Here is a 26,844-nt window from a genome sequence, read left to right on the forward strand (position 1 = left end):
GGAAAACAAAAACAAAATTTGATAGTGAAAAAATTTCAAGCCCCCCACCCAGTACCAAATCCTAGATCCGCCACTGAACTTGGGAGGAGCGTTTTCAAATTTTTTTTTTCATTATATGCCGTAATGTTGGTAAATTCATATTTATTAATGAACTTTTGTCTGCATGGCGGTCGCCGTGGTGTGATGATACCGTGCTCCGCCTACCACAACGACGATCCTGAATTCACGCCTCGGGCAAAGCAACATCAAAATTTTAAAAACAAGTTCTTTCAATTAGAACAAAATTTTTCTAAGCGGGGTCGCCCCTCGGCAGTGTTTGGCAATCACTCCGAATGTATTTCTGCTATGAAAAGCTTCTCAGTGAAAACTCATCTGCCTTGCAGATGCTGTTCGGAGTCGGTATAAAAACAAGTAGGTCCCATCCCACCAATTTGTAGGGAAAATTAAAAAAGGAGCACTCCGCAAATTGGAAGAGAATCTCGGCCTAAAATCTCTTCGGAGGCTATCGCGCCCTACATTTTTTTTATCTGCATAGACCTTCCCATATACGCTTAATAGTTAAAAATAATAAAAGAAAGCAACAAGAAACACAAAAGTAGTTAAATACTCTGAGTTAAGTTTAAACTTGTTTACATGAAATTTTGCAATTCAAATTATGTACTTACGACGAAGACGTAAAAGAAACGCTTGAAAACAAATACGTCCAAATAAATTTAAGTAATATTCATACATATTAGTATGGGTTTATGCATGGATACCCAGCAGGAAAAGATACTAATTCAAAGTTACTGTTCAATATACCAACGTACATTTTTAATTTTTATACTCAGCTGAGCAGAGCTCACAGAGTATATTAACTTTGTTCGCATAACGGTAATCCGTAACGGCATAAACTAATCGAGGTAGATATAGACTTCTATATATCAAAATGATCTGGGCGAAAAAAGAAATTCATTTAGCCATTTCCGTCCGTCCGTAAACACGATAACTTGAGAAAATTTTTAGGTATCTTGATGAAATTTGGTATGTAGGTTCCTGAGCGCTCATCTCAGATCGCTATTTAAAATGAACGAAATCGGACTACAACCACGCCCACCTTTTCGATATCGAAAATTTCGAAAAACCGAAAAAGTGCGATAATTCATTACCAAAGCCGGATAAAGCGATGAAATATGGTAGGTGCGTTGACCTTATGACACCAAATAGAAAATTAGTAAAATTTTGGACAATGGGCGTGGCAGCGCCCACTTTTAAAAGAAGGTAATTTAAAAGTTTTGCAGGCTGTGACTTCGCAGTCGTTGCAGATATCATGATGAAATTTGGCAGGCACGTTACTCCTATTACTATATGTGTGCTAAATACACGCCCAATTTAAAAAAAAAAATTTTTTTAAGTCAAATTTTAACAAAAAATGTTCAGCCCAATTCTAAACCAAAATTCCGTGCGAGTTTTTTCCCTTCCTCCATTCCTCGTATTCTAAATAAAAATTCCTTGTGAGTTTTTTCACTTCTCCCTTTCCTCCTATTCTGAACAATGTTCGAAAAAGCGAAAACCGGTTATGGGAGAAAAGTAGGTATTATGAATGTGAGGGAGAGGGAGATTTCTCTGCCATTTCATAGGAGTTTTTTCACTTGGTTAAATTAAAGGGAATGCATCAAAATAGTTAAAGGAAATTGGTTCTTTTAAGAAAGAACACTTATTTGTATAAATTTGTGCTAAAATATGTATTTACATTCTACCACAATATTCTCACTGTTAATACAACAACAACTACAACCACAATATTCTTTATTTTAAGTCGAAAAGTATATCATAAGCAACGGTAGAGCTCTTGGTATACATATTTGATGCAACCATCCAGAAATTGCGCAAGGATTTTTTAATAAGGCTTAAATAGATTTTGGAGGGTGTGGCCGTGTGTAGGAGTCCACGAAAGTGGGCAAAGCTTCTGACCGCCATTCACCTGGGAATGGCCAGAGCGATTCTTTTGCATGCGGTTCAAGCAGCTCACTACTGCCGGTCGCTTGCGGCCAAGTATCCTCTGGGTAGCCGCTAAACACCCGTTTAGCGGTGAGCTAATGTGAGAAGGCGACAACCTGGCTAGGCCACTCTGACATAATCGGTTTAAGGGCTAGCCGGGGGAGATTTCATCGGCAGCGTCTGTACACCTCTAGGTGCGGCTGCAGGCGGGCGTCTGTCTTGGAGCAAGCGGCTCGCTATATAAACGTGCCAAGTAATATTTTCACCCCCGCTGAGCGGGTTGTGCGCTGGGCTTGGGACCCGCCACGTAAAACCATACTCCAATGAAATATAACAACAAGCCTCGGATAAATACACTCTCTATTGATGACAACCATGGCAAACGTTTGAAGGACAATGAATTGAGGGCATGCACCTGGAACGTCCGCTCCCTGAATGGGATTGGTGCAGATGCCCGGCTGGTTGTTGTCCTCGTCAAAGCAAAATCTGACATCACCGCCATCCAAGAAATGCGTTGGACGAAGCAAGGAAGAAAGAAGATCAAAAATTGTGACATATATTGGAGTGGCCATGCGAATAAGCGCAGTTTCGGCGTCGGATTCGTGGTGGGTGAGAGACTTTGTCGCCAAGTGCTGGCGTTCACGCCTGTGGACGAGCGTCTCGCCGCTATTCGAATAAAAGCAAAATTTTAAATACATCAAGCTACATGGCTGTCTCCTGATCGAAATACTCGCAATCAGATCGATCACGTTGTGATAGACGGACGGCATGCCTCCAGTGTTTTAGATGTGCGAACGATCCGAGGACCTAACATCGATTCGGACCATTATCTCGTTGCAGCCAAAATACGCACCCGCCTCAACGCGGCTAAAAACAAGGAACAAAAAACACAAGGAAAGCTAGACGTCGAAAAGCTTCAATCACAACAGACTGCCAATGATTTCGCAACTCGACTCTCACACCTGCTCTCTGAGGGCACAACTCATCCTGAAGGAATACAGGAGCAGTGGGAGCATATCTCCAAAGCACTTCATACTGCCGCCGAGGAAAAAATTGGTTACCGGCGGCCACGAAAAAACAACTGGTATGATGAAGAATGCCGCGTTGCAACCGAAAGAAAAGACGCTGCCTACAGGGCTACGTTAAAAGCGAGCGCGACAAGAGGAGTGTGTGAACGCTATCGTGAGTTGAAAAGGGAAGCGAGACGCCTTTTCAGGAAGAAAAACGCAGAAGCAGAAAGGCGTGAGTGCGAGGAGCTTGAGCTGCTAGCCACCAGGAATAACGCCCGAAAATTCTACCAAAAAATACGGCGACAGACGGAAGGTTTTAAGACCGGGGCAAACTCCTGTAGGAATGAAAACGGCGACCTTGTAACTGATGTCCAGAGAGTGCTTAGATTATGGAGGGAACACTTCTCTGCTCTCCTAAATGGAGGCAGCAATTCACCGCGCAGAGATGAAGAACCCGATCCCGCAATCGATGATGATGGAATATATGTCCCCCCGCCCGATTATGACGAAGTTAGAATAGCAATAACCAGATTGAAAAACAACAAGGCCGTGGGCGCTGATGGATTGCCTGCGGAGCTATTCAAGTTCGGCGGCGAGGAGTTGGTAAGGCGCATGCAGCAGCTTCTTAGCAAAATATGGGCGGACGAAAGCATGCCCGACGGTTGGAATCTAAGTGTTCTTTGCCCAGTCCACAAGAAGGGGGATACTGCAAAATGCACCAACTATCGTGGAATCAGCCTTCTTAATATCGCATATAAGGTCCTTTCAAGTGTATTGTGCGAAAGATTGAAGCCCACCGTGAACCGGCTGATTGGACCTTATCAGTGCGGCTTCAGACCTGGTAAATCTACCATCGACCAGATTTTCACAATGCGCCAAATCTTGGAAAAAACCCGTGAAAAGAGAATCGACACACATCACCTCTTCGTCGACTTTAAAGCCGCCTTCGACAGCACGAAAAGGAGCTGCCTATATGCCGCTATGTCTGAATTTGGTTTCCCCGCAAAACTTATACGGCTGTGCAAAATGACGTTGAGCAACACCATCAGCTCAGTCAGAATTGGGAAGGACCTCTCCGAGCCGTTCGAAACTAAACGAGGTTTCAGACAGGATGACCCCCTATCGTGCGATTTCTTTAATTTGATGCTGGAGAAAATTATACTAGCTGCAGAACTTAACCGCACTGGAACAATATACTATAAAAGCGTGCAATTACTGGCATATGCTGATGACATTGATATCATCGGCCTAAACACCCGCGCTGTTAGTTCTGCTTACTCCAAGCTGGAAAAAGAAGCGGTAAAGATGGGTTTGATGGTGAATGAGGACAAAACGAAGTACCTGCTGTCATCGAGCAAAGAGTCAGCGCATATGCGCCTGGGCAACCACGCTACTGTTGGCAGCCATAATTTCGAAATAGTAAAAGACTTCGTTTATTTGGGAACCAGCATCAACATTAGCAACAACATCAGCACTGAAATCCAGCGAAGAATCAATCTTGCCAATAAATGCTACTTTGGACTAGGTAGGCAATTGAAAAGTAAAGTCCTCTCTCGGCGAACGAAAATCATACTCTACAAGTCACTTATCGTACCCGTCCTGCTATATGGGGCAGAAGCATGGACCATGGCAACAGCAGATGAAGCGGCTTTGGGAGTGTTCGAGAGAAAAGTTCTTCGAAAGATTTATGGACCTCTACGCGTTGGCGATGGCGAGTACCGAAGAAGATTTAATGATGAGCTGTACGAGCTATACGCAGACATCAACATAGTCCAGCGAATTAAAACGCAGCGGCTGCGCTGGCTAGGCCATGTTATGCGAATGAAAGATGATGCTCCGGCCAAGAAAGTGTTTCTATCGGAACCCGCCTATGGAAGCAGAGGTAGAGGGCGGCCCCCACTCCGTTGGAAGGACCAGGTGGAAAACGATTTAAACTCCCTTGGTGTGACCAATTGGCGCCGGTTGGCGGAGCGAAGGAGCGACTGGCGCGCCTTGTTGGACGGCCATAACCGTTTAGACGGTTAAGCGCCAATTAAGTAAGTAAGTAAGTTAAATAGATTTTGGCATGTGACGAAGGACGAATTCAACTCAACTTGGCCGCCAGAAAATTGCTTTGCTGAATGAAAGCAGGCAACTCCAGCAGATTTGTGTTATGCGACCGTCTTCTTCTTATGTTCCGCTGTTGATGTTGCTGTGGCACCAATTCACTACTCATTTCAGTGAATACCTCATGAAATGCAATAAATATTGTGCATTGTTTATATTTTATTTCTGAATTTCCAACAAATTTCCAACAATAATTAAACTTTTCAATATTTTAAACAAATTAAGAAATGTGCAACGAAATTTCAATTGACAAAACAGTTGACTTCGAAAATTCGAAATTCCTATTCCTCAATTATTGTTCTCCCTAGGAGAACAGAATTGGAGGAATTTTTCCGCGGGAATAAAAAAATCCGCGAGAACAAAATTCCGCGAGAATATTTAGAATTTGTCTGTTTATATCTTTACAGTATATCACTGAATTATGTCAACATTCAACTCCAGTAAGGATATGGTGCAACAAAATACAAAAATAAAAGAAAATTTCAAAATGGGCGTGGCTCCGCCGTTTTTCATTTAATTCGTCTAGAATACTTTTAAGGCCATAAGTCGAACAAAAATTTACCAATCCTTGTGAAATTTGGTAGGTGCATAGATTCTATGACGATAACTGTTTTCTGTGAAAATGGGCGAAATCGGTTTAAGCCACGCCCAGTTTTTATACACAGTCGACCGTCTGTCCTTCCGCTCGGCCGTTAACACGATAACTTGAGCAAAGATCGATATATCTTTACTAAACTTAGTTCACGTTCTTATCTGAACTCACTTTATCTTGTTATAAAAAATAGCCGAAATCCGACTATGACCACGCCCACTTTTTCGATATCGAAAATTACGAAAAATAAAAAAATGCCATAATTCTGTACCAAATATGAAAAAAGAGATGAAACATGGTAATTGGATTGATTTATTGACGCAAAATATAACTTTAGAAAAAACTTTGTAAAATGGGTGTGACACCTACCATATTAAGTATAAGAAAATGAGACAGTTCTGTAGGACGAAATCAAAAGCCATTGGAATTTCGTCAGGAATACTGTTCGTGGTATTACATATATAAATAAATTAGCGGTACCCGATAGATGATGTTCTGGGTCACCCTGGTCCACATTTTGGTCGATATCTCGAAAACGCCTTCACATATACAACTAAGGGCCACTCCCTTTTAAAACTCTCATTAATACCATTAATTTGATACCCATATCGCACAAACACATTTTAGATTTACGCCTGGTCCACCCTTATTGCGACATCTCGAAAAGGCGTTCAACAAATGTCATTTGAAATTATGCAAAAGAAGAAGCATAATCGTGGACAGGAATGTAATTTACGAAATGATACTACCGAAATCGTGTACCGTGTAGACATAGTATTAGGGTTAAGGAAGTTTAATTGGCCCTTAAGCTGTGAAATTTATTTTTAATATCCCATTTGAGGGGTAATTTTAAATTGCTTCTAGACATTTTCATGAGGTATTTTTGATTGTTTTAAGGGGTCGTATTAATTAAACAATTAATCTTCTTTCCAACAATCACAATATATATTAATATAAACTTCTTAAAAATGTGTAGAAGGTAATTTTCTAATACCCGCCAATCGGGTACATTAGAAATGAAAATCGAACTGACGTCTCTTATTATGTCAATCATCTTTCCTTTGACTGCGATAAAAAACTCGCCGCTGCCGCTCTTGTTTAGGTTTAAGAGTCACGAAGTTGGTGGTGCTTGAGATCAGATCCATATCTTTTAACATTTTTTTTTATTTGCTAGGTCCATTATTGTACACATGTCGTACATTTTTGAATTATATGTTTATTTAAATATTTATTAAATTATTTCGAGCTTTTTAAACTTTCACACACAGTAGTGCTATAGCAACGCTGCATAACTTTACAACCAGTTAGTAAATGACTTTGGGGTGGGGAGCGGGATGGACTAGAAAGTTTAGGGTGCTCATATTAATCATTCCTGAGATGGTCGGTCTAGACCTCAATGGTGCTTGTTATCGGCACGTACCGGATCTATATCCGGCAAAGGAGCCTCAACATCGGTAACACTCCCCAAAACCTTTGCAGTCAACTAAAGTGAGCTACATCCTAGAAATATTTTCTGTGGGGTATTTTTTCATTGGTAAACCCTTGATTAAATGAAAATGAGAAAAAAATTGGCAAATATTAAATACCACTTCAACAATATTTAACTTGTTATTGTTTTCTATGTTTTTTCTTCTACATGCGAACTTACCATAATCTAGTACGGCAACGAATGCCACTAGGAAAGTTAACAACTTCAGTAACCGGCTCTCGTACATATTTATTTTTTATTTTGTTGTATTTGTATGTATTTATCTTGAATTGGTGAATGGTATTTTTTCAATCGTTATTTTTTTTCAATTGATAAGAAATTTCTTTCGTTCACAACTCAATAAATAACTTCCACTATTCATTACAAGCACACAGAGACGTTAAGTTGATAGCGCGCATATCAGTCACACACTTATCGATAGTTTTTTTTTGTGTATTTATATGGCACGATAAATACAGGTGTTATTCGCTGTATTGTTATAAGGTGAAAATTAAAAAAAAACTTAATTGTATTTACCAAATTATTTGATTGTAATACATACGAAAAATTTTGTTTTCATTAAATAAAAAAAAAAAACATTCATAGCGTCAAAAGTAAATCAAACAGGTAATAATTATTCACCTAATCGGCCGAGCTCACATTTAACTCGTTCAACACTTTCTGAATGTTGCTAGAAGACTGTCTCATTTTGCTGGCAATTGATGTTTGAGACAGAGGCAATGCAGAGCTAATATGTAGATAACAAATGGCAAAAGCAACAGCAGCAATGCGAAAAAGCAAATAACGGGCAGGTAGCTATAGGCAGTGAGTAGCTGAGGATGGATGACGCATTTTATGGTGAATCAAAAGACTGTGCTGAGCGTATGGACTACTGCATGCATACATATTTATAAGTGGTGGAGAGTAAAGGTATGTAGTTAAGTGTCTTACTTTTTTAGAATTCTCTATTACTAATTCCAGCTGAATATGCTTTTAACTGCCCACTTTTTTGAGTCGATGTCACGCCCAGTGCATCATTTAGCCATTCATTGACAATCGGTTCCATGGCGAACAGTTACTGCCATTAAGTTTAGAGACAACATTTTATTGTTTAGTTATTAAGCGGTTCCATTTGGGGCAGTTTCGGATGAGCGATAATCGATAGCCCATACTTCGAAGCATCACATATTTGGAAACGGTACAGAATGAAGATTTAACATACATACATACTTAAAAATAAACTGGATTGCTGGGTGCATGTAGATACATACCTATTTATACATATGTAATTGAAAACATAACATTTTTCTTTTTAAAATAAAAAATCTGTCTTAAAAGCAGCAAACAAAAATTAAAAAAACCTTGTCTCGCTTTAGATGTGTCAGGTGTGGGGTTCGAACCCACGCTCCCTCTCGGGAACCAGAGCTTAAATCTGGCGCCTTAGACCGCTCGGCCAACCTGACTGATAACTATAAATTGCCAAAGTTAGTACTTGAACAGAATGACTCGTCAGAAGGGAAATTTATGTATGTATCTAAAATTAGCATGTTCAAAAACCACGGGAAATTTTAAGGGTTGCCAGTAAAAAAAAATCAATAGTAAAATATAAAATGAAAAATTGGCTCGCAACCAAAATTGCTTGCCTAATTTGGGGTTTTTCAAGTAATGGGAAAAATCTTTCACTGGTAGTGACGTTTTTATACTTTTCCATCTATATATTGTAGACGCCTTTCACAATAATTTGTTTATTATACTTGATTATGAATGCATATATATAAAATAATTAAATATACCATATGACATTTTAACTATTTCGTGAAATTTGAAATCGAGCTCAGGGAGAGTATAAATTGTAATTTAAAAATACAAACTATTTTCAAGAAATCTTTGTCAGGATGGAAATATCCGCCAGCCATTATGTATGTATATATATTGTCATGAGTAAAATAATTTTGTCTAAAGCGCGGTATCTAGGTCATAAACAAATGCTAAAGAAATACTTTTAATATGTATTTTTGTTGGGCCAAGGAAAAATTATATTTTTATTGCTATTTTTGGAGCTTTTCGGTCGGTTGATTTAAATAAAATAAGGATTTTTAGATCCTACGCGTTTCGACGCTTATTCGCGTCTTCATCAGGAATTTATTTGACATTTAACATTTAAAATTCGAATGATAATATTTTTATCACAGCATAAAAGTATGTACATAGCAAACATAAATACACAGATACATTTTCAAACATTGAGCAACTTGCACGTCCTCGAATTTCAAATGTTAAATGTCAAATAAATTCCTGATGAATACGCGAATAAGAGTCGAAACTTGTAGGATCTAATAAATCCCTGTTTTATTTAAATCAACCGGCCGAAAAGCTCCAAAAATAGCAATAGAAATACTTTTAATTTCCACTTGTAAGTCAAATTCAAGGCTTTTTTGTAATCGAAAATATGTATTCATTTTCTTTACAAAAAATTGTTTTTAAGTCGCTTTGAAAATACGAAGCAGTACGACTCGGCATCGTTTAATCGTTCTAAGTTAATTTCTGCAGCCGGTTGGAACGATCGTATTGTAACGAATATTAGCAGCACTAAGGGATACTATAATCTCTAAGCCGATGCTAAGCAGTGACTCGTATGCACATCAATAATTCAATCATTATGTCTACACATATGTACGTACACGCAGCGGAGAAGCAACGCACAACCACATGCATAAATCTGAGATACTCCCGAAATTATGCAATGGTTGTGCAAGTGTCGCTCACACATACAAGCTGATGGGGTTTGAGAGAAGCTATAAAATCATGCATCTGTAGTTACAGCTAAGCAATTTTATAGCTGATAACTAACTAGTAAGTTCTGGAAATAGAAAAGCGAAGAAATATGAAACGAGGAAATCAGACAGTATAAAAGACAGCAACAGTAGAGGCACGATAATCAGTTTGATTTAAGAATCTATCTGGCGAGCAATAGTAGTGTTATTGTTGAAGTATTTTAATAAAAGCCATTTTGCATTATTGAAAAGTGGAGTTATTTATTCAACAGTTTAGTGATTGGAACGTTAGCAGAAGGTTGCAGATAAGAGGAATTGCAGTAAATTCGTTACAATTGGTGTAAGAAAAGGAATTGTTGAATAAATTCCGAAGACTGCGAATACAACTTGGACATGGCAAAGTGGAGTGAATTGAAGATCCTGTAGCTGAAGAAGCAGTTAGAGAGCCGTGGACTGAATACAACCGGCAATAAACTCGAACTTCAGGCACGACAACGAAAGGCAATGGAATTAGAGGGAATTAACGTGGAAGAGTATGTCTTTCTTTTTGATGGCGAGGATACAACAAAAAAGAGAAAAATGAAACATCGCAGACAGTTACGAGCACATACTTGAACACGATTTTTGCTGCAATATCTGCTCAAACATCGACAGTGGCATCTCAGCTGGACTCGCAGGAGACACGTTTAACATCCAAGATGGAATCGCAGATTCGTATCTCACATCGAAGATTGAAGCACAATTGGATGAACAGAAAACATACATGGCGTCACAAATTGCAGAATAATTAAAAGAGCAAGAGGCACGCATAACATTACAACTGGAAGCACAGGAAGAGCGTATTTCAACGAAGCTGGAGGCACAGGAAACAAAAGTCTCATCGCAGCTGAAGGCTTTTAGTGAACATGAAGTGATAAAATGGAGGCCGAGATGGATGCTTTGAAAGATCGTATACAGGAGTTGCAAATGAATCGCCCAGCAGTTTCAGCGAGTAATACGAAGGTAAAACTCCATCGTTTGACGGTTCTGTTCCTTTCCAGGAAGAACGCAGCAGTGAACAACTGGAATGCTGAAAATAAATAAAAGTTGATGCACTATTCATGCCGTTGAAAGGGCCTGCAGCTGAGATTTTACAAACCATTCCAGAGGGCGAACGGAACTGTTATGAAGCATTGATGGGCGCCCTAGAGAGACGATACGGAACTGAGCATAGGAGACAGATATACCAAATGGAGTTACTGAACCACTTCCAGAAGCCTGGTGAAACATTGCAAGAGTTTGCGTCGGATGTTAAAAGGCTGGCACATTTAGCAAATGCGGACGCACCCGTGGAATACACTGAAAGTGTAAAGATTCAGAGCTTTATAAATGGCATACGGAGCGTCGAAACAAAGCGAGGTACATACGCAAACCCAAAGTCAACATTCGCAGAAACGGTATCACATGTTCTGATTCTGGAAACAGCGTCGCTTCTGTGTAAGCCAGTTTTCAAAGCACGCCGTGTGCGAGTAGAAAGGCCAGGGTGGGTAGACGCAATATTGGAGGTGCTGACAGGATCGCAAAAGCGGAATAAAAGAGTTATCAAATGCTTCAAATGCGGGAAGCCCGGTCACATTGCACGTCATTGCGATCTTGATCCAAGTGGTTTCAACAGCATGCGTGGTCTTATTAACAAAGCTGGAGGGGATGAGCAAGAGCGGGTAAGATGTAGAGATCGAGAGCTAGATTCAGCTATTGAATGCCCTGTGATATCTGTGTCGCGAATTGGTAGAAAATCGAGCAGTCTTACCGTCAGAGGGAATGTGGATGGCAAAGAACGTGTAATGACTGTAGATACGGGCGCATCTCATTCCTTAATCCGATCTGACTTGGTCAACAGGAGAGTAAAACCGTTACCTGGAGCAAGGTTGCGTACGGTCACAGGCGAGTATAATCAATTCAAGGGAGAACTGGTAAGTGAAGTCTTAATTGGGAAGGTCATGGCTCTACACAAATTCGTTGTGGCAGAGATCGTTGATGAAGTTGTTGCGGTCACCCTATGGGGTTAAGCCAAGAAACGATCTGGCAACTTCTCTACTTGCGGGCCGTGTCAAGAATGACAGCTCTCATGCGGCAACCACAGCCAACTCTCGGTCATCGCTATTTCCGCCTTTTCATCGTGGAATTCAGGCAGCGCAGTCACTATAAAACCAACAGAAAGTTTGATAGTAAATCCGGCGGCATCCAATAGAAGACGCGGTAATTTCAGAAATACCAGCGACTTACCGGGAACAGCAACTAGAGAAGTAGGAGTTCGTTCTATCATTTCAGATCGCAGTTATACCGAAAATTAAACTGGTAGCGGGTAAGTAGATGCCGAGCAAGGAAAGTTAAGATAACAAATATATCATTATTAGGAAGCGTCGGGCGACGTCCTCAGCGGAAAACAGACGCCGCACCGACGATCTTAGCTGTTGGCAACGTGGTGGTATACGATTGAGCTGACTCCCCCACACAGCACAGGCAGCAACACCGGCTTCACAACTGAGGCCACCATACAAATATAACGCCAGCGTACATATATAACGCCAACGGCGGCGAGGCCCGACAGCCCACTACATGGCGACAGAGCCATTGCCATTGCACACCATACTGCTGTGACGATAACCATCGAGGCGAAGGCGCGGAGCATACCCCAGTATCGCCACGACCGTCACCATCACCTGTGGGACTAAAACCCCATCATCGCCACAACCAACAGCACTACACACACCCGAACAACAGTGGATGCGCTACCGCATCTCGGGGCGCCAGCGCAGTGGAGTCGGGAAAACGCAAGGAACCAGGTTTCGTAGGTTAAGCGTAAAGGGGTAGTGAATAAATAGTGTATGTTGTAAGGTGAGCAAGCTTAAAGCGGGATACGCACGTGCGTGGGTTCTGCACGCGAGTAGGCAAGGTAGTATTAAACGGTACGGGGGACCGCGAGGGCATGTGTGCCTGTGCACATGTAAATTCAATCGTAATAGTGACAAAACAGAAAGTGCAAACTTATTGGGAGAGGACGTGCGTACCTCCACATACATTGATCCGGTTGCACCCAAAGAACTTTGATTCCATATAAATTTTAAGATTATTGTGAGGCGTGAGCCTCAGGCCAATGGCGTCGTCACCTGACTCCCAAGAGGGGTTGTAGGCAAAGAAAGAATTATCATCTCACCATTGGCGTAATGAAGCCAAGTCCCATTCACCTGTAACTCAAGACGTCTTGTAGACCAGGGAAGGGGGGAATAAAAAACGGTAATTCAAGCCTGTCTTGGGCCGTTGCCACCAAACGAGGAGTGGGGATTAGACGGAACCTCAACCTAGAGGTCATGTCAGATTCATCTTAATGCCATTTTGACCGTACATACATATTGTCGTTCTCTTTTTTTAATGAAGCCATACTTGTGCGGAGCTGAGTGGATGTATGTGCGTGTACGAGGGGAATAAGGCCATGTAAAAAGCGGAGGGAGCATAAACACACTTGGTGAAACTTATTGAGAGGGGCTGTGGAAGCGTACACACCCATGCACACACGAAGTCCTTACTGACACACTAGTCGCACACGTATGTAAATGGACATACATGTACTCATTGCCTAGGTTAAGCGAACGTAATGGCGCTCTGCTGTATCGGAGCTAAGGGCAGGTGCACCTAAATAACTAATTTCGTGTAAATCATCTACATTAATACTTATCGTAAGAATGAGGAAATAAAACCATAATGCATCGTTAAATTTGATATTGAAAATAGTTGACTTCTTATTTCAGATGCGATGGGGACGGACGGACACAGGGGGGACATGGGCGGGTGAGGATTGAAAAGGTAAGGAGGGATGAATTTTGGGGTCGGCAGAACAACAGTAGCATCGCCGCAGCCGGCCAAGGAAGGGTGGGTAGAGAGCGGTAGGCCAAGTAGTAACATCTATGGCCGAGCGGGAGTCTCAAGGGTGGTCCGATTGGGGGATCGGGCACAGATGAGAGACAAGGGGGACCAGGATGATGTGACATCCCTGGAGTGTGGAAAGTGTAGATCGGTACGATTTTGTTTTTGTATGGTGCGGTGCATGATATGGGGCGGCGCAAGAACCACCCCACAGTCCGGCGAGCTAGTTCGTGCAAAAATGCAAGCGTACCGGCGCTGGCCCCGAAATGCCAAGCGGATGGGAGTGAGGGAGTAGGTCGGTCCGAGAGTTTAGATTCACTCCACCGCCGGGTGAAAATCAGCACGTAACATAAATGGCGCCCAACGTGGGGCCGACAGCTTGGTGGACCTTAAATAAAATATTCGGACACACTTCAGGGGTATTCACATCTTCTTTAGGGGGGACTTCCAAATTCAAATTTTAATTTTTTTTTGTTTTCAAAACGTCGGTAGCTTGACTAGGCTCCAGTAGAGCTGATCAATAGTATCGAGGTTGGGAGGGTATAGTGAATGGAGTAGCTCGTCTGTCAGCTTGTTTTGGTGAGGTTCGATCCGGACAACAGTGGCAGAGGACTGGCTTGGTTCGCTGAGAATCGCGATCGCGAATAGCTCGTTTTGCCAGTGATAGAGCGGACGATAATATTCGCGGGAAGGTTCCAATCGGCGGGCAGGCTAGCTAGGTAGCTTAGTTGGTTAGTGCAGCGCCAGCTAATAGTATCTAGGGCTGGAATGGAACAGGGGATTACAGCTAGAGGGGGGACAGAATTAGACGGACGACGTTAGGGAGGACAGGCTCATCGTATCTGAAAAGGAATGAGTCACTATTTTCGCTTTATTTTAACTTGCTGCATATCATTACGTTTTGCATTCTATTCATAAACACGTTTATACAACCACGTATATACACCTGATTTTCATTTCATTTAGGTTGGTAAAGTTTTATTAGGGGGAGTTGACCAAGCTAACGGAGCACGGTTGACACTGCAGTATTACTTAAGTGACGTCTACCTTCCCAGAGGGACGACCTAAATTGAGAGTTTTTTGAGAAGTATAAAATCACGCTTCGGTATACACCTTAGGATTTTTCTTTGTTTTATAAAATTTCAAGAGTTGGTACTTGTGTGTGCCGTTCGGCGATCCGAGGGCCAGGGTGAAGGATAGCGGTTACATCGCGCCAGCGGTAAGAAGGTCAGTCCTATAGTCGGCGGCGGGTTTGTGGCATCGACGCATTAGTGACCTCGAGGGAGCGCCGTAATCTTATTGCGTAGGTCGGAAGTCAATTCTGGAAATACAGCGCGGCGCACATAGCAGGATACGGAGATGACCAAGAAGAGGACAAGGCTTCGAAACGCCACGGGTGGCGAGGTCGACGAGAACACCGACAACGAGAACGGTTCACCGGAGCAAGTGAAGGAGGACGGCACGGGAGCGGGCTCCAATCAAGAAAACAACAACGAAGCCGGAACGCGAGACCTGCAGGACCAGTCGCACCCTGTAACGCACACGCCGAAAGTGGATCCCAGCCCCAACAACGCAACCGCCGAGGCGATGGGCAGCGCACTAATGCAGAAGTTCGAGATGATGTTTGTGCAGCATCAATTAGATATGAGTCGCTCGACCACGGAAGCGGTCAAGGAGGCCACGCAGACACTTAGAAGGGACATGAACGGTTTGGCGGGCAGACTGTCGACGCTAGAGGACGCAGGCGCACGCGATCGGGGAGAATCAGAGCGGGACGATTGGCTGTTGCACACGGAAGCTGGAGCGGCAAGCGCCAGCGCCGATGAGCAAGAGCAAAGCGGAGGCGCGCACCTGAACAGCGCGAGTCGAAGAGCAGCGCGTCTAACCCCTGAACGTCGAGTGGAGGCGAGCGCGCGCTGCGAAAGAAGCGCGACGAAAACCATACGCGATTGGCACTTGAAGTTCGATGGCGGACCGAAGGCAATACCAATTGAACGATTCCTATTCCGAGTCGACACGCTTCGTAAAAAGCACAACATTTCGTAGCGGGACTTATACGCGAATTTTTATCTGTTGCTCAATGGCCACGCGCAGGTGTGGTACAGGCTGTACACTGAAGAACATCCGGATGACAGCGCTGTGAACGTCCAGGCATTCCGAGCGGCCATAGTGGAACATTTTCACAAAGCGGATTGCGACGAAGAAATTCGTCAGGCGATGAACGAGCGCAAGCAGGAATACAACGAAAAGCTTTAGGAGTATTATGCTGTGGTGCGGGGTATGGAGCTGACGATGAGGACAAGGTTACCGGAGCTGAGTTTGGTTAATCTAATGCGGAGAATCCTCAAGCCCAGGATCAAAAATTTAGTCGTTGGAGGACCTTAGGAGGGCATGTCGACGAGCGGAAAAGCACTTGGCTGACTACGAAGCGAAGACGTACCGCAGGAAGGCCCTAGACGAGCTGGAGGACGCACGCAGCGAAGAGGGATCGGAGACACTCGAGCCATTTCACCGATCCGAAAAGGACAGGCCGACGCGCAGGGAGACCTCGACGGACGACAATGCGGCGGAAAAGGATACCCAATCACCGCGAAGAGTCAACGGCCACGGTTGCGACGGTAGACTTCATAGCATGGTTGGCTATAAGTGCAATCAGCCCAACAGGCAATTGTGCTGGAGTTGTCAGTCAAAAAACCAGCAGAACGGCGGGAAACCCGGGGAACCCTGCCAGAGTCGTCTGACCCCGGAAAAATAGGCGCATCAAATTTCGATAGTGATATTTGTGAAGGAAACTCTATCACGATTTTAACCCGACAAGACTATACATTTCTAACAAACCAAAACAGAGCTTTCAAGAACCACGACGAGGCGAAGTCCACGAGCAGACCGTCGCACTATCCTTCACTTGACGAAAGGCAAGCTAGGTACGAGGCTGCGCGGAGTCGGATATTCGGAGTTTCACCGAAATGGGAGTCCACGCGCGAAGTGGACGGCAATCCTAGGACGTCAGAAGCAGGGACGAGCCGCAGGTGGCGGAAGGTTCTCGATATGCGCAGGCGGTCGCGCGAGAAGCGATCGAGGAGACCGTAATCCGCGACGCGAACGATAAGTGGCCATACGTGGAAGTGGAGATCGGAGGCACAAAAGTGCAAGGATTGCTGGACAGCGGCGCGTCAATTAGCTGCTTCGGATCAGTGGCGCGCGCTTGGGCAGAGAGGATGGGAAGCAAGTTGTTGAAGCTGTGAGAGAACCTGAAAACGGCGAATGGGAAAGCGCAGACGGTGGAAGGCAAAATTCGAGTTGACATAAAGTGGCGGGGAAAGACCAGACAGATAACGCTATACTTGGTGCCCAGCTTGAAGCAAGAGCTGTACCTGGGGATCGACTTCTGGGACACCTTTGGGGTGGCGCCCATGGTTGTCTCCGAATTGGAGACCCAGGGGCAGATTGAGCTGTCAGCGGCCAAAGATAGTGAACTGGAGCGAGTGAAGAGACTTTTTCCGTCATTCCAAGAACTTGGCCTCGGTAGAACTCATCTAATGGAACACGTAATCGAGGTATCCGATGATACTATACCCATAAAGCAGCGCCACTACCCGATGTCGCCCGTCAAACAGAAGTACGCGTATGAGGAAATCGATCGCATGCTAAGGTTGGATATCATCGAGGAAAGCAACAGTGCGTGGAGTTCACTTATAGTGCTCGTGGAGAAGCCGGGAAAGAAGCGATTGTGTGTGGATATGAGGAAGCTCAATGAGCGCACCAAAAAGGACGCTTATCCAACGTAGCACGTGGAAGGGATTTTGGCACGGTTACAGGAAACGCACTAAATCTCGGGCATCGATCTTAAGGATGCGATCTGGCAAATCCCACTGGAGGAATCATCAAGGGAAAAAACGGCATTCACGGTCCCGGGGAGACCGCTCTATCAGTTCAAGGTGATGCCATTCGGGTTGTGTAATGCGAGCCAGCAACTATGTAGGTTAATGGATAAAGTGATCCCGGCGCGTTTGAGAGAGAATGTGTTTGTGTACATAGTTGATCTCTTGGTATGCTCGTCGGACTTCCAGACGCACCTGATATACCTGACGTGGCCGAATGTCTCGCCAATGCAGGCCTAACAATAAATTGGCAAAAATCGAAATTCTGCCAGAAGGAGCTTAAATACCTCGGTTTCGTAGTGGGGCAAGGAGAGCTGAAGACGGATCCGGATAAAGTGCGATCGATTGTCGGATTTCCAATACCCGCGACGGTAAAACAATTGCGTCAATTTCTGGTCATGTGTGGGTGGTACAGGCGATTCATACCAAATTTCGCCACCATCGCCGCCCCGATGACTGAGTGCTTGCGCAAGGCAAAAGTGTTTGCGATGACGGAGCAAGCGGTGGAGCCGTTCAACGAACTAAAGGCGGCGCTAATATCAACAGACGTATTGGTCAATACGGACTTCACCAAACACTTTTATGTCCAGTGTGATGCGTCGACCCAAGGCATTGGCAGCGTGCTGTTTCAGAAGGATGAAGAAGGCAACGAAAGACCTATCGCCTTCATGTCGCAAAAGCTGAATTCGGCCCAACGCAACTATACAATTACCGAGCTTGAGTGTCTAGCAGCAGTTGTGAGAGTGATGAAATTTCGAGCTTACATAGAGGGTTTGCCGTTTACCATAATCACGGACCACATGAGCTTGAAGTGGTTAATGGGGCAAAAGGACCTATCCGGATGTTTAGCGAGGTGGAGCCTGAAATTGCAAGGTTTCGACTTTAAAATCGAACACAGGAAGGGATCGCAAAATATCGTGCCAGACACGCTGAGCAGGATGCATATGGAGGAGATCGCCGAGTTGGAAGGGGAAGCCGACATAGATTTCGCGTCGCCCGAGTTCGCCAATGAAGCCTATATATCACTGAAGTGCCACATAGAACAGAACTCCGAACGGTTGCCGGATCTGTGCGTGAAGGATGGTGTAGTCTACAAAAGAGTGCAGCCGAGATGCAGGGAGGAGTCAGAGGAATCGGTGTGGAGAGTGTGGGTGCCCGAGGGATTGCGACAACACCTTTTAGAAGAGGCACACTCCGATCGATCGGCTGGACACGGTGGCATGGCGAAGACCCTGTGTCGCCTGAAGAGCAAGTTCTTCTGGCCTGGAATGGTGAGAGCGGTTCGAGACTTTGTTGCGAGGTGCGAGTTATGCAAGTGCTCCAAGGCCCCCAATCAGTCGTCTCGGCCGCCAATAACCGACCGTTTCGTGACTATGACCGTGTGATATATGTAGACTTCTGTGGACCGTACCCGCGCACGCGGGCTGGAAACACCGTCATATTCGTGGTGCTAGACCACCTGACTAAATTCATTTTTTTTAAACTAATGCGGCAGGCAACGGCGTCGGACGTCGTACATTATCTCGAGAAGGACATATTCCACACCTTTGGCGTTCCAGAAACTCTGCATTCGGACAATGGGAGGCAATTCGTGTGGGACATCTTTGTGGGACTTCTCGCCACATACGGAGTGAAGCACGTCAAAACCGCCCCCTACGCGCCACAGGCGAACGCGTCGGAAAGGGTGAATCGCTCGTTGCTAGCCATGCTTAGGACGTATATCAATCGGGAGGATCAACTCGCCTGGGATAAACACGTATCACATGCAGCGTTTGCGTTGCGAAGCGCGGTGCACGAGGCCATAGGCATTGATCCTTACAAAGCGGTGTTCGGACAGACGATGATTCAACATGGAAAAGCCTACGAAACCCTACGGCGACTGGAAGCGTTGCGAGAAAGTGGCATGAGGGTCCTGCACAGGGGAGATCGGATGAGCCAGCTGTCATGCGGCAACCACAGCCAACTCTCGGTCATCGCTATTTCCGTCTTTTCATAGTGGGATTCAGGCAGCGCATTCACTATAAAACCAACAGAAAGTTTGATAGTAAATCCGGCGGCATCCAATAGAAGACGCGGTAATTTAAGAAATACCAGCGACTTACCGGGAACAGCAACTAGAGAAGTAGGAGTTCGTTCGATCATTTCAGAGCGCAGTTATACCGAAAATTAAATTGGTAGCGGGTAAGTAGATGCCTTGCGAGCAAGGAAAGTTAAGATAACAAATATATCATTATTAGGAAACGTCGGGCGACGTCCTCAGCGGAAAACAGACGCCACACCGACGATTTTAGCTGTTGGCAACGTGGTGGTATACGATTGAGCTGACTCCCCCACGTCTTCCAAAAGCACAGGCAGCAACACCGGCTTCACAACTGAGGCCACCATACAAATAAAACGCCAGCATACATATATAACGCCAACGGCAACGTGGCCCGACAGCCCACTACATGGCGACAGAGCCATTGCCATTGCACACCATACTGCTGTGACGATAACCATCGAGGCGAAGGCGCGGAGCATACCCCAGTATCGCCACGACCGTCAGCATCACCTGTGGGACTAAAACCCCATCATCGCCACAACCAACAGCACTACACACACCCGAACAACAGTGGATGCGCCACCGCATCTCGGGGCGCCAGCGCAGCGGAGTCGGGAAAACGCAAGGAACCAGGTTTCGTAGGTTAAGCGTAAAGGGGTAGTGAATAAATAGTGTATGTTGTAAGGGGAGCAAGCTTAAAGCGGGATGCGCACGTGCGTGGGTTCTGCACCAGAGTAGGCAAGGTAGTGTTAAACGGTACGGGGGAGCGCGAGGGCGTGTGTGCCTGTGCACATGTAAATTCAATCGTAATAGTGATAAAACAGAAAGTGCAAACTTATTGGGAGAGGACGTGCATACCTACACATACATTGATCCGGTTGCACCCAAAGAACTTTGATTCCATATAAATTTTAAGATTATTGTGGGGCGTGAGCCTCAGGCCAGTGGCGTCGTCACCTGACTCCCAAGAGGGGTAGTAGGCAAAGAAAGAATTATCATCTCACCATTGGCTTAATGAGGCCAAGTCCCATTCACCTGTAACTCAAGACGTCTTGTAGGCCAGGGAAGGGGGGAATAAAAAATTGTAATTCAAGCCTGTCTTGGGCCGCTGCCACCCAACGAGGAGTGGGGATTAGACGGAACCTCAACGTAGAGGTCATGTCAGATTCATCTTTATGCCATTTTGACCGTACATACATATTGTCGTTCTTTTTTTTTTTAATGAAGCCATACTTGTGCGGAGCTGAGTCGATGTATGTGCGTGTACGGGGGGAATAAGCCCATGTAAAAAGCGGAGGGAGCATAAACACACTTGGTGAAACTTATTGAGAGGGGCTGTGGAAGCGTACACACCCATGCACACACGAAGTCCTTACTGACACACTAGTCGCACACGTATGTAAATGAACATACATGTACTCATTGCCTAGGTTAAGCGAACGTAAGAATAGATAGGTTGTTTGAATCCGGAGTTCACTGTTAGATGTAAGCGGGACAAGGGCAGACAGCGTCGTTAAGTGAATTTTTTGAATTGAAATGTTTATGTCTGACCCAGATGTCCAGTACGTTTAAAGTCGCACGAACGCGACATTTCTTTTTCTTAATCTTTTTAATATCGGCGCTCTGCTGCATCGGAGCTAAGGGCAGGCGCACCTAAATAACTAATTTCGTGTAAATCATCTACATTAATACTTATCGTAATAATGAGGAAATAAAACCATAATGCATTGTTAAATTTGATATTGAAAATAGTTGAATTCTTATTTTAGATGCGATGGGGACGGACGGAGACAGGGGGGACATGGGCGGGTGAGGATTGAAAAGGTAAGGAGGGATGAATTTTGGGGTCGGCAGAACAACAGCATCATCGCCGCAGCCGGCCAAGGAAGGGTGGGTAGAGAGCGGTAGGCCAAGTAACATCTATGGCCGAGCGGGGGTCTCAAGGGTGGTCCGATTGGGGGATCGGGCACAGATGAGAGACAAGGGGGACCAGGATGATGTGACATCCCTGGGGTGTGGAAAGTGTAGATCGGTACGATTTGTTTTTTTTTTGTATGGTGCGGTGCATGATAGGGAGCGGCGCAAGAACCACCCCACAGTCCGGCGAGCTAGTTCGTGCAAAAACGCAAACGTACCGGCGCTGGCCCCGATATGCCAAGCGGATGGGAGTGAGGGAGTAGGTCGGTCCGAGAGTTTAGATTCACTCCACCGCCGGGTGAAAACCAGCACGTAAAAAAGTCATATTGGGAGTGGACTTCTTAGTTGACCATGACATCAGGATCGACATGCAAAGAAGTAATATGCGCTATAAGAACCAGGATATACCACTTAACTTTAGTTTGGAAAAAGGGTTGAGCAGTAATCTAGTACTGGTGGAGAAGACTCGACAAAGACAACGAAAGTCAAAGGTAAAGGTTGATGGATCGAATGGGCCACATAAAGCGAAATCAAAAGTACCTGCGATTGAAACACTGGCATTGACAAAACCAAAGGGAAGCACGAAAACGAAAGAATTTCCCAGAAGGAATGCGAGGGTAGTTACAAGCCAGGGCGCACTACTGTTGTGAAACGTGGGAGCGATACTGATTATGCGAAGCCAATCTGTCAAGCGCAAGCTCTGCGTAGTAGTTCATTGGCCAAAGAACAGAGTGGGAGGGAACGGCCCAGGGTAATGGGTAGTAGGATGAAACACACGTACGACAAGAATTATAATTTTTAAGGTTTCTTGGAAGGAGATTTGGTACTGCTATACCACCCTCACCGGCGGAAAGGTGTCCCATCCAAAATTCGGCGCAGTTGGGAAGGCCAGTACAAAGTTTTGAAGAAGATTAGTGATACCATCTACCGCATACAAACCATTGGGAAATCACGAAATAGAAGGGTGGTTCATTTTGAGATGCTAGCAGCGTTTAGATCGAGAGATTTGTCTGATCGGGACGATCAGACTTATGTGGAGGGCAGTGTAACGAATATTAGCAGCACTAAGGGATACTATCATCTCTAAGCCGATACTAAGCAGTGACTTGTATGCACATCAATAATTCAATCATTATGTCTACACATATGTACGTACACGCAGCGGAGAAGCAACGAACAACCACATGCATAAATCTGAGATACTCCCGAAATTATGCAATGGTTGTGCAAGTGTCGCTCACACATACAAGCGCATGGGGTTTGAGAGAAGCTATAAAATCATGCATCTGTAGTTACAGCTGAGTAATTTTATAGCTGATAACTAACTAGTAAGTTCTGGAAATAGAAAAGCCTAGAAATATGCAACGAGGAAATCAGACAGTATAAAAGGCAGCAACAGTAGAGGCACGATAATCAGTTTGATTTAAGACGATATCTGGCGAGCAACAGTAGTGTTATTGTTGAAGTATGTACTTTAATAAAAGCCATTTTGCACTATTGAAAAGTGGAGTTATTTATTCAACAGTTACTGATTCGAACGTTAGCAGAAGGTTGCAAATAAGAGGAATTGCACTAAATTCGTTACAGTATTAACGCTTTTCGAAGTCAATACGTATTAAAATGTAGCGATTTGCCACGATTTCTTCACTTAGGTAAATAGTAAATATGTTAAAATTTAATTAGGTTTTGGAAAATGGAGATATTTTAAATTTTACGGCATTCAATAAAAAATACCTATTTACCGTTATAGCATTGTGCGTATAAACGCTTCAAGAACTAAATCGGATTCACACAACACTGTTGTAATGAATTTACTGCTATTCCCCTTATTTGCAATCTTCTGCCAACGTTCGTATCGCTAAACTGTTGAATAAATAACTCCAATATTGAATAATGGAAAAATGGCCTTTAGTAAAGTACTTCACAATAACACTTATACTTTGCAACGAATAGCTTGCTTAATAACCAAACTGATTGATAGCTCAAATGAAACTGACTATTGCCCGACAGATAGCGTGCTTAACTGAAAACTGATTGCAGCGCCTCTACCGCTGGTGCTTTTATACTCTGTGATTTCCTCGTGGCATCTTCTAGGCGCTTCCAGAATTTACTTATAGCGTTCTCTTTTCTGAAATAAATTGTTGCCTAAGTAAATGGTAAAGCCTTAATAGAGTTACTCCTACCCCAGAAAATTGTCAACATTTATAGTGCATACAAAGAACAATTGAACTCACCATATTCACTCATATCACAAAGTACACAAGACATGTAAACATTAGATCAGATCTTTTTTATGGGCAATTCTTACGGTCATTATCCTTTATCTCTTGTTTTCTCTCTCTTTCTTTCATTCACTCAAGCAGTCAACTGTGACATAGATGCGCAGAATGAAGCAATTTTGAACTCGTGAATGCGCAATATGGGTAGGTGATTTGTGTGAGCGAATTGAGAGTTTCACTGCCACACCGCCATTTTATACAGGGTAAAAGTGTAACGCTTTTGCGTTGCGAGCAGGCAACAATTTTCACAAAAGAACGAAATACCCCGTAAAGGCGGTGCCTGTTTTTTAGAATAGAACAACAACCCTTGCGCGGCGTACAAAAAGCGTAACACTATAGCCAGAAAAGAAAACGCTATTAGTTACCGCCATATAATTATAACTACCGATGTAGGTATATAGCTTCTCATATGCGTGTGTTTGTGAACGACAATTCCACAATTACAATTGCATACTTTTGGGAGCATCTCAGATAAGATATCTGCATGTGTTTGTGCATTGCTTCTCAGCTGCGTATACGTACATATGTGTAGACATAATGATTGATTCGTTTATGTAGATACAAGTGATTGTCTGCTTTATTGTTGTTGTGACTTTATTTACTTAGCATCAGACTAGGGATGTGAGTATCACTTAGTGTCACTCATATTCGTCACACTAATATTGTGTCAGTACAAAGAAGTGTATAAAGCACTGATAAAAATATATAGATATTTTACAGGGTTTTTTTTTAATTTTCTTGAATTTTATGTTAGTAGATTTGTGTTGCTATATTTTCATAAAAATATATAAAATAAATAAATGCGAGGTGATATACCTCCGAAGAGAATTAAGGTAGAGTTTCTCTTCTAATTTTTCCTCTTTAATTTTTCCTACAAATTGGTGGGACGAGACCTGGTTTACGCCGACTACGAACGGCATCTGCAAGGCAGATGACTTTTCACTGAAAAGCTTTTTATGGAAGAAATACAGTCAGAGTGTTTGCCAAATCACTGCCGAAGGACGACCCGCTTGTAAAACCTTTTTCTAAATGAAAACATTTGTTTCTAAATTTTTATGTTTTGTTTGACCGGGACTTGAACCCAGGATCTTCTGTGTTCGGTATAATACTAACAGAATGAATTAAAGCTTTAAAATTTTTGAAAATTCGAAGAAATCAACAGATTTTATCAAAAATTACATATCTTTTTTAAAGACTTGATTTCCTCAAGGTCAATGCCGCTATGTAGTGGATTACCTGGCAATTAAGAAAACAGTGAAGATGGCCACGTAACGTAATACAGCGGATAGCCAACCCAAAGGTCTTTAGCAATAATCATTTAGCCGGATATTTTAAATCATTTAAACGAATTATAACTAACTTTTCGTTTTATTCAAAATGTATGCAAACGCAAAGAATTATGGAATTAAGTTCGCCTCTATTGACCAGATTTAAGAGGAAAAGGGCAAGTCGACTTGTATGTCTTTTTTGTTTTACATTGCTTTCAAGGAAAATTGACAGCTGTGTACGCGAATAGAAAGCTCAAAAAGGAACGCCAGCAGACTGATTTCAAGAATTTTTTATGTTAAAGGAGATTTATTTAATTTCCAACTTTTTCTCTGCTCACTTCGCTTTGCACTAAAAATCAAATACATACCTCAGCACAAATAGTCGACCACTGAGCGATAATCGATTATCTTTATAATGTATACAAATTATGTTATATACATCGAAAAGTTGAAAAAATTGCAAAATCTGGTTGTATAAAATAACTGTTTATAATGGTCCAAAGATTTGGCGATTAATTTGTATAGTAATAATATTAAATGCAAAAAAGGGAATCGACAAATTGTCGATTCTATTCCGATCGACACTCGCAATAGGGGGGATTGTTTTTTTCTGGACCAAAGAAAAATTGGAATGAACATTACGTTAAAAAAATATTTGCTTTTCACAGCTACGCATAAAAATAATAAATTGGTCAAAATTATTTAATTTAAAAATTGCAAAAAGGCTAATTGGTTTCAAAAATGTCAGGTGTGGGGTTCGAACCCACGCTCCCTCTCGAGAACCAGAGCTTAAATCTGGCGCCTTAGACCGCTCGGCCAACCTGACTCTTTTTGTATTGTGCACAAGTTTGTATTTAAATAGCGTTTCATTAAACACAGCAACACTACGGTTTGCGTCCACAATATTTATTGTAGCAAAGACAAATAAAAACGCACAACTACCAGACACAGGTAGATAACATGTTAAATAGGTATAGCCAACAGTGTTGCCAGGTTAGCCTTTTCGAGGCTAGATTTGGCCTTTTTTTTGCCTTTAGCCTCGAAATTTTGTGTTTAGCTTCGTGACTTTTCTAGCCTTTTTTACTCCGAATATATTTTAAAAAATTTTTAAAATAAAATAATTTCAATAGTTCCTGTGAACACCTAATACCTAATAATATGAGTTCTCTACAAAAGATAAATTCTTTTTCTGCTGAAAATTCGTTGAAAATTTCAAAGCCAGATGTATTTTCTTACTTTGAAAAAGAGAAGTATAGTTATTCTTCAAGTCAAATAGCATTAATAGAGCTGCAGCGGCGAAAACTTGTAACTATACAATGGAAAAATGTACACTCCACCATGGAATTTTGGTCGGAAGTCCGAGAACATAAAAATGCATTAAACGAACCTCCTTTTTTAGAAATTGTCGAATTCGTATTTAGGGTTTTAGTATTACCACTCAGTAACGCGGAGGTTGAAAGAGTTTTTAGTGGCATGAAAATTCTGAAAACTAAATTAAGGAACAAACTAAAAATTAAAAGGCTTAATGCGCTGCTTAATATTAGATGCTCGTTAAAACGCTTATCTAAATGTTGTAATGACTTTGAAATTACCTATGATCTCATATCTATGGTAAATAGCCAAAC

At 43.1% G+C, this 26,844-nt stretch overlaps 1 protein-coding gene, 1 long non-coding RNA gene and 2 other non-coding genes across 8 annotated transcripts in view; 1 reads left to right on the forward strand and 3 right to left on the reverse strand.

The window, feature by feature from the left end:
• LOC137237399 (uncharacterized) overlaps positions 1–7,859 on the reverse strand; it is a 44,035-nt gene extending 36,176 nt beyond the window's left edge. The window contains exons 1-2 of one of the 3 annotated variants that reach the window (XM_067760975.1): positions 7,799–7,848; positions 7,337–7,645 (exon numbers count right to left, since the gene is read on the reverse strand). In XM_067760975.1, coding sequence (XP_067617076.1) covers positions 7,337–7,403 — 67 coding nt within the window. In that variant the 5' untranslated portion in view covers positions 7,404–7,645; positions 7,799–7,848. Of the gene's footprint in view, positions 1–7,336 lie in introns of all 3 variants that reach the window. The other 2 variants (XM_067760977.1, XM_067760974.1) reach the window with 2 other exon arrangements.
• LOC137237400 (uncharacterized) lies at positions 7,350–8,491 on the forward strand. 3 transcript variants are annotated; one of them, XR_010948935.1, is made up of 4 exons: positions 7,350–7,660; positions 7,763–7,783; positions 7,852–8,086; positions 8,138–8,491. It is a non-coding gene; the product is annotated as an uncharacterized lncRNA (long non-coding RNA). The 3 variants fall into 3 exon arrangements; XR_010948933.1 differs by having other exon boundaries at positions 7,350–7,783; XR_010948934.1 differs by having other exon boundaries at positions 7,763–8,086.
• Positions 8,492–8,535: 44 nt separating this feature from the next.
• Positions 8,536–8,619, reverse strand: TRNAL-UAA (transfer RNA leucine (anticodon UAA)). Its single transcript has one exon. It is a non-coding gene; the product is annotated as a tRNA-Leu (tRNA).
• A 17,342-nt stretch (positions 8,620–25,961) lies between these two features.
• TRNAL-UAA (transfer RNA leucine (anticodon UAA)) lies at positions 25,962–26,045 on the reverse strand. Its single transcript has one exon. It is a non-coding gene; the product is annotated as a tRNA-Leu (tRNA).
• Between the last annotated feature and the right edge of the window lie 799 nt (positions 26,046–26,844).

Source organism: Eurosta solidaginis, chromosome 1, assembly GCF_040869045.1.
Source record: "Eurosta solidaginis isolate ZX-2024a chromosome 1, ASM4086904v1, whole genome shotgun sequence".
In the NCBI taxonomy this organism is placed as follows: Eukaryota; Metazoa; Arthropoda; class Insecta; order Diptera; family Tephritidae; genus Eurosta; species Eurosta solidaginis.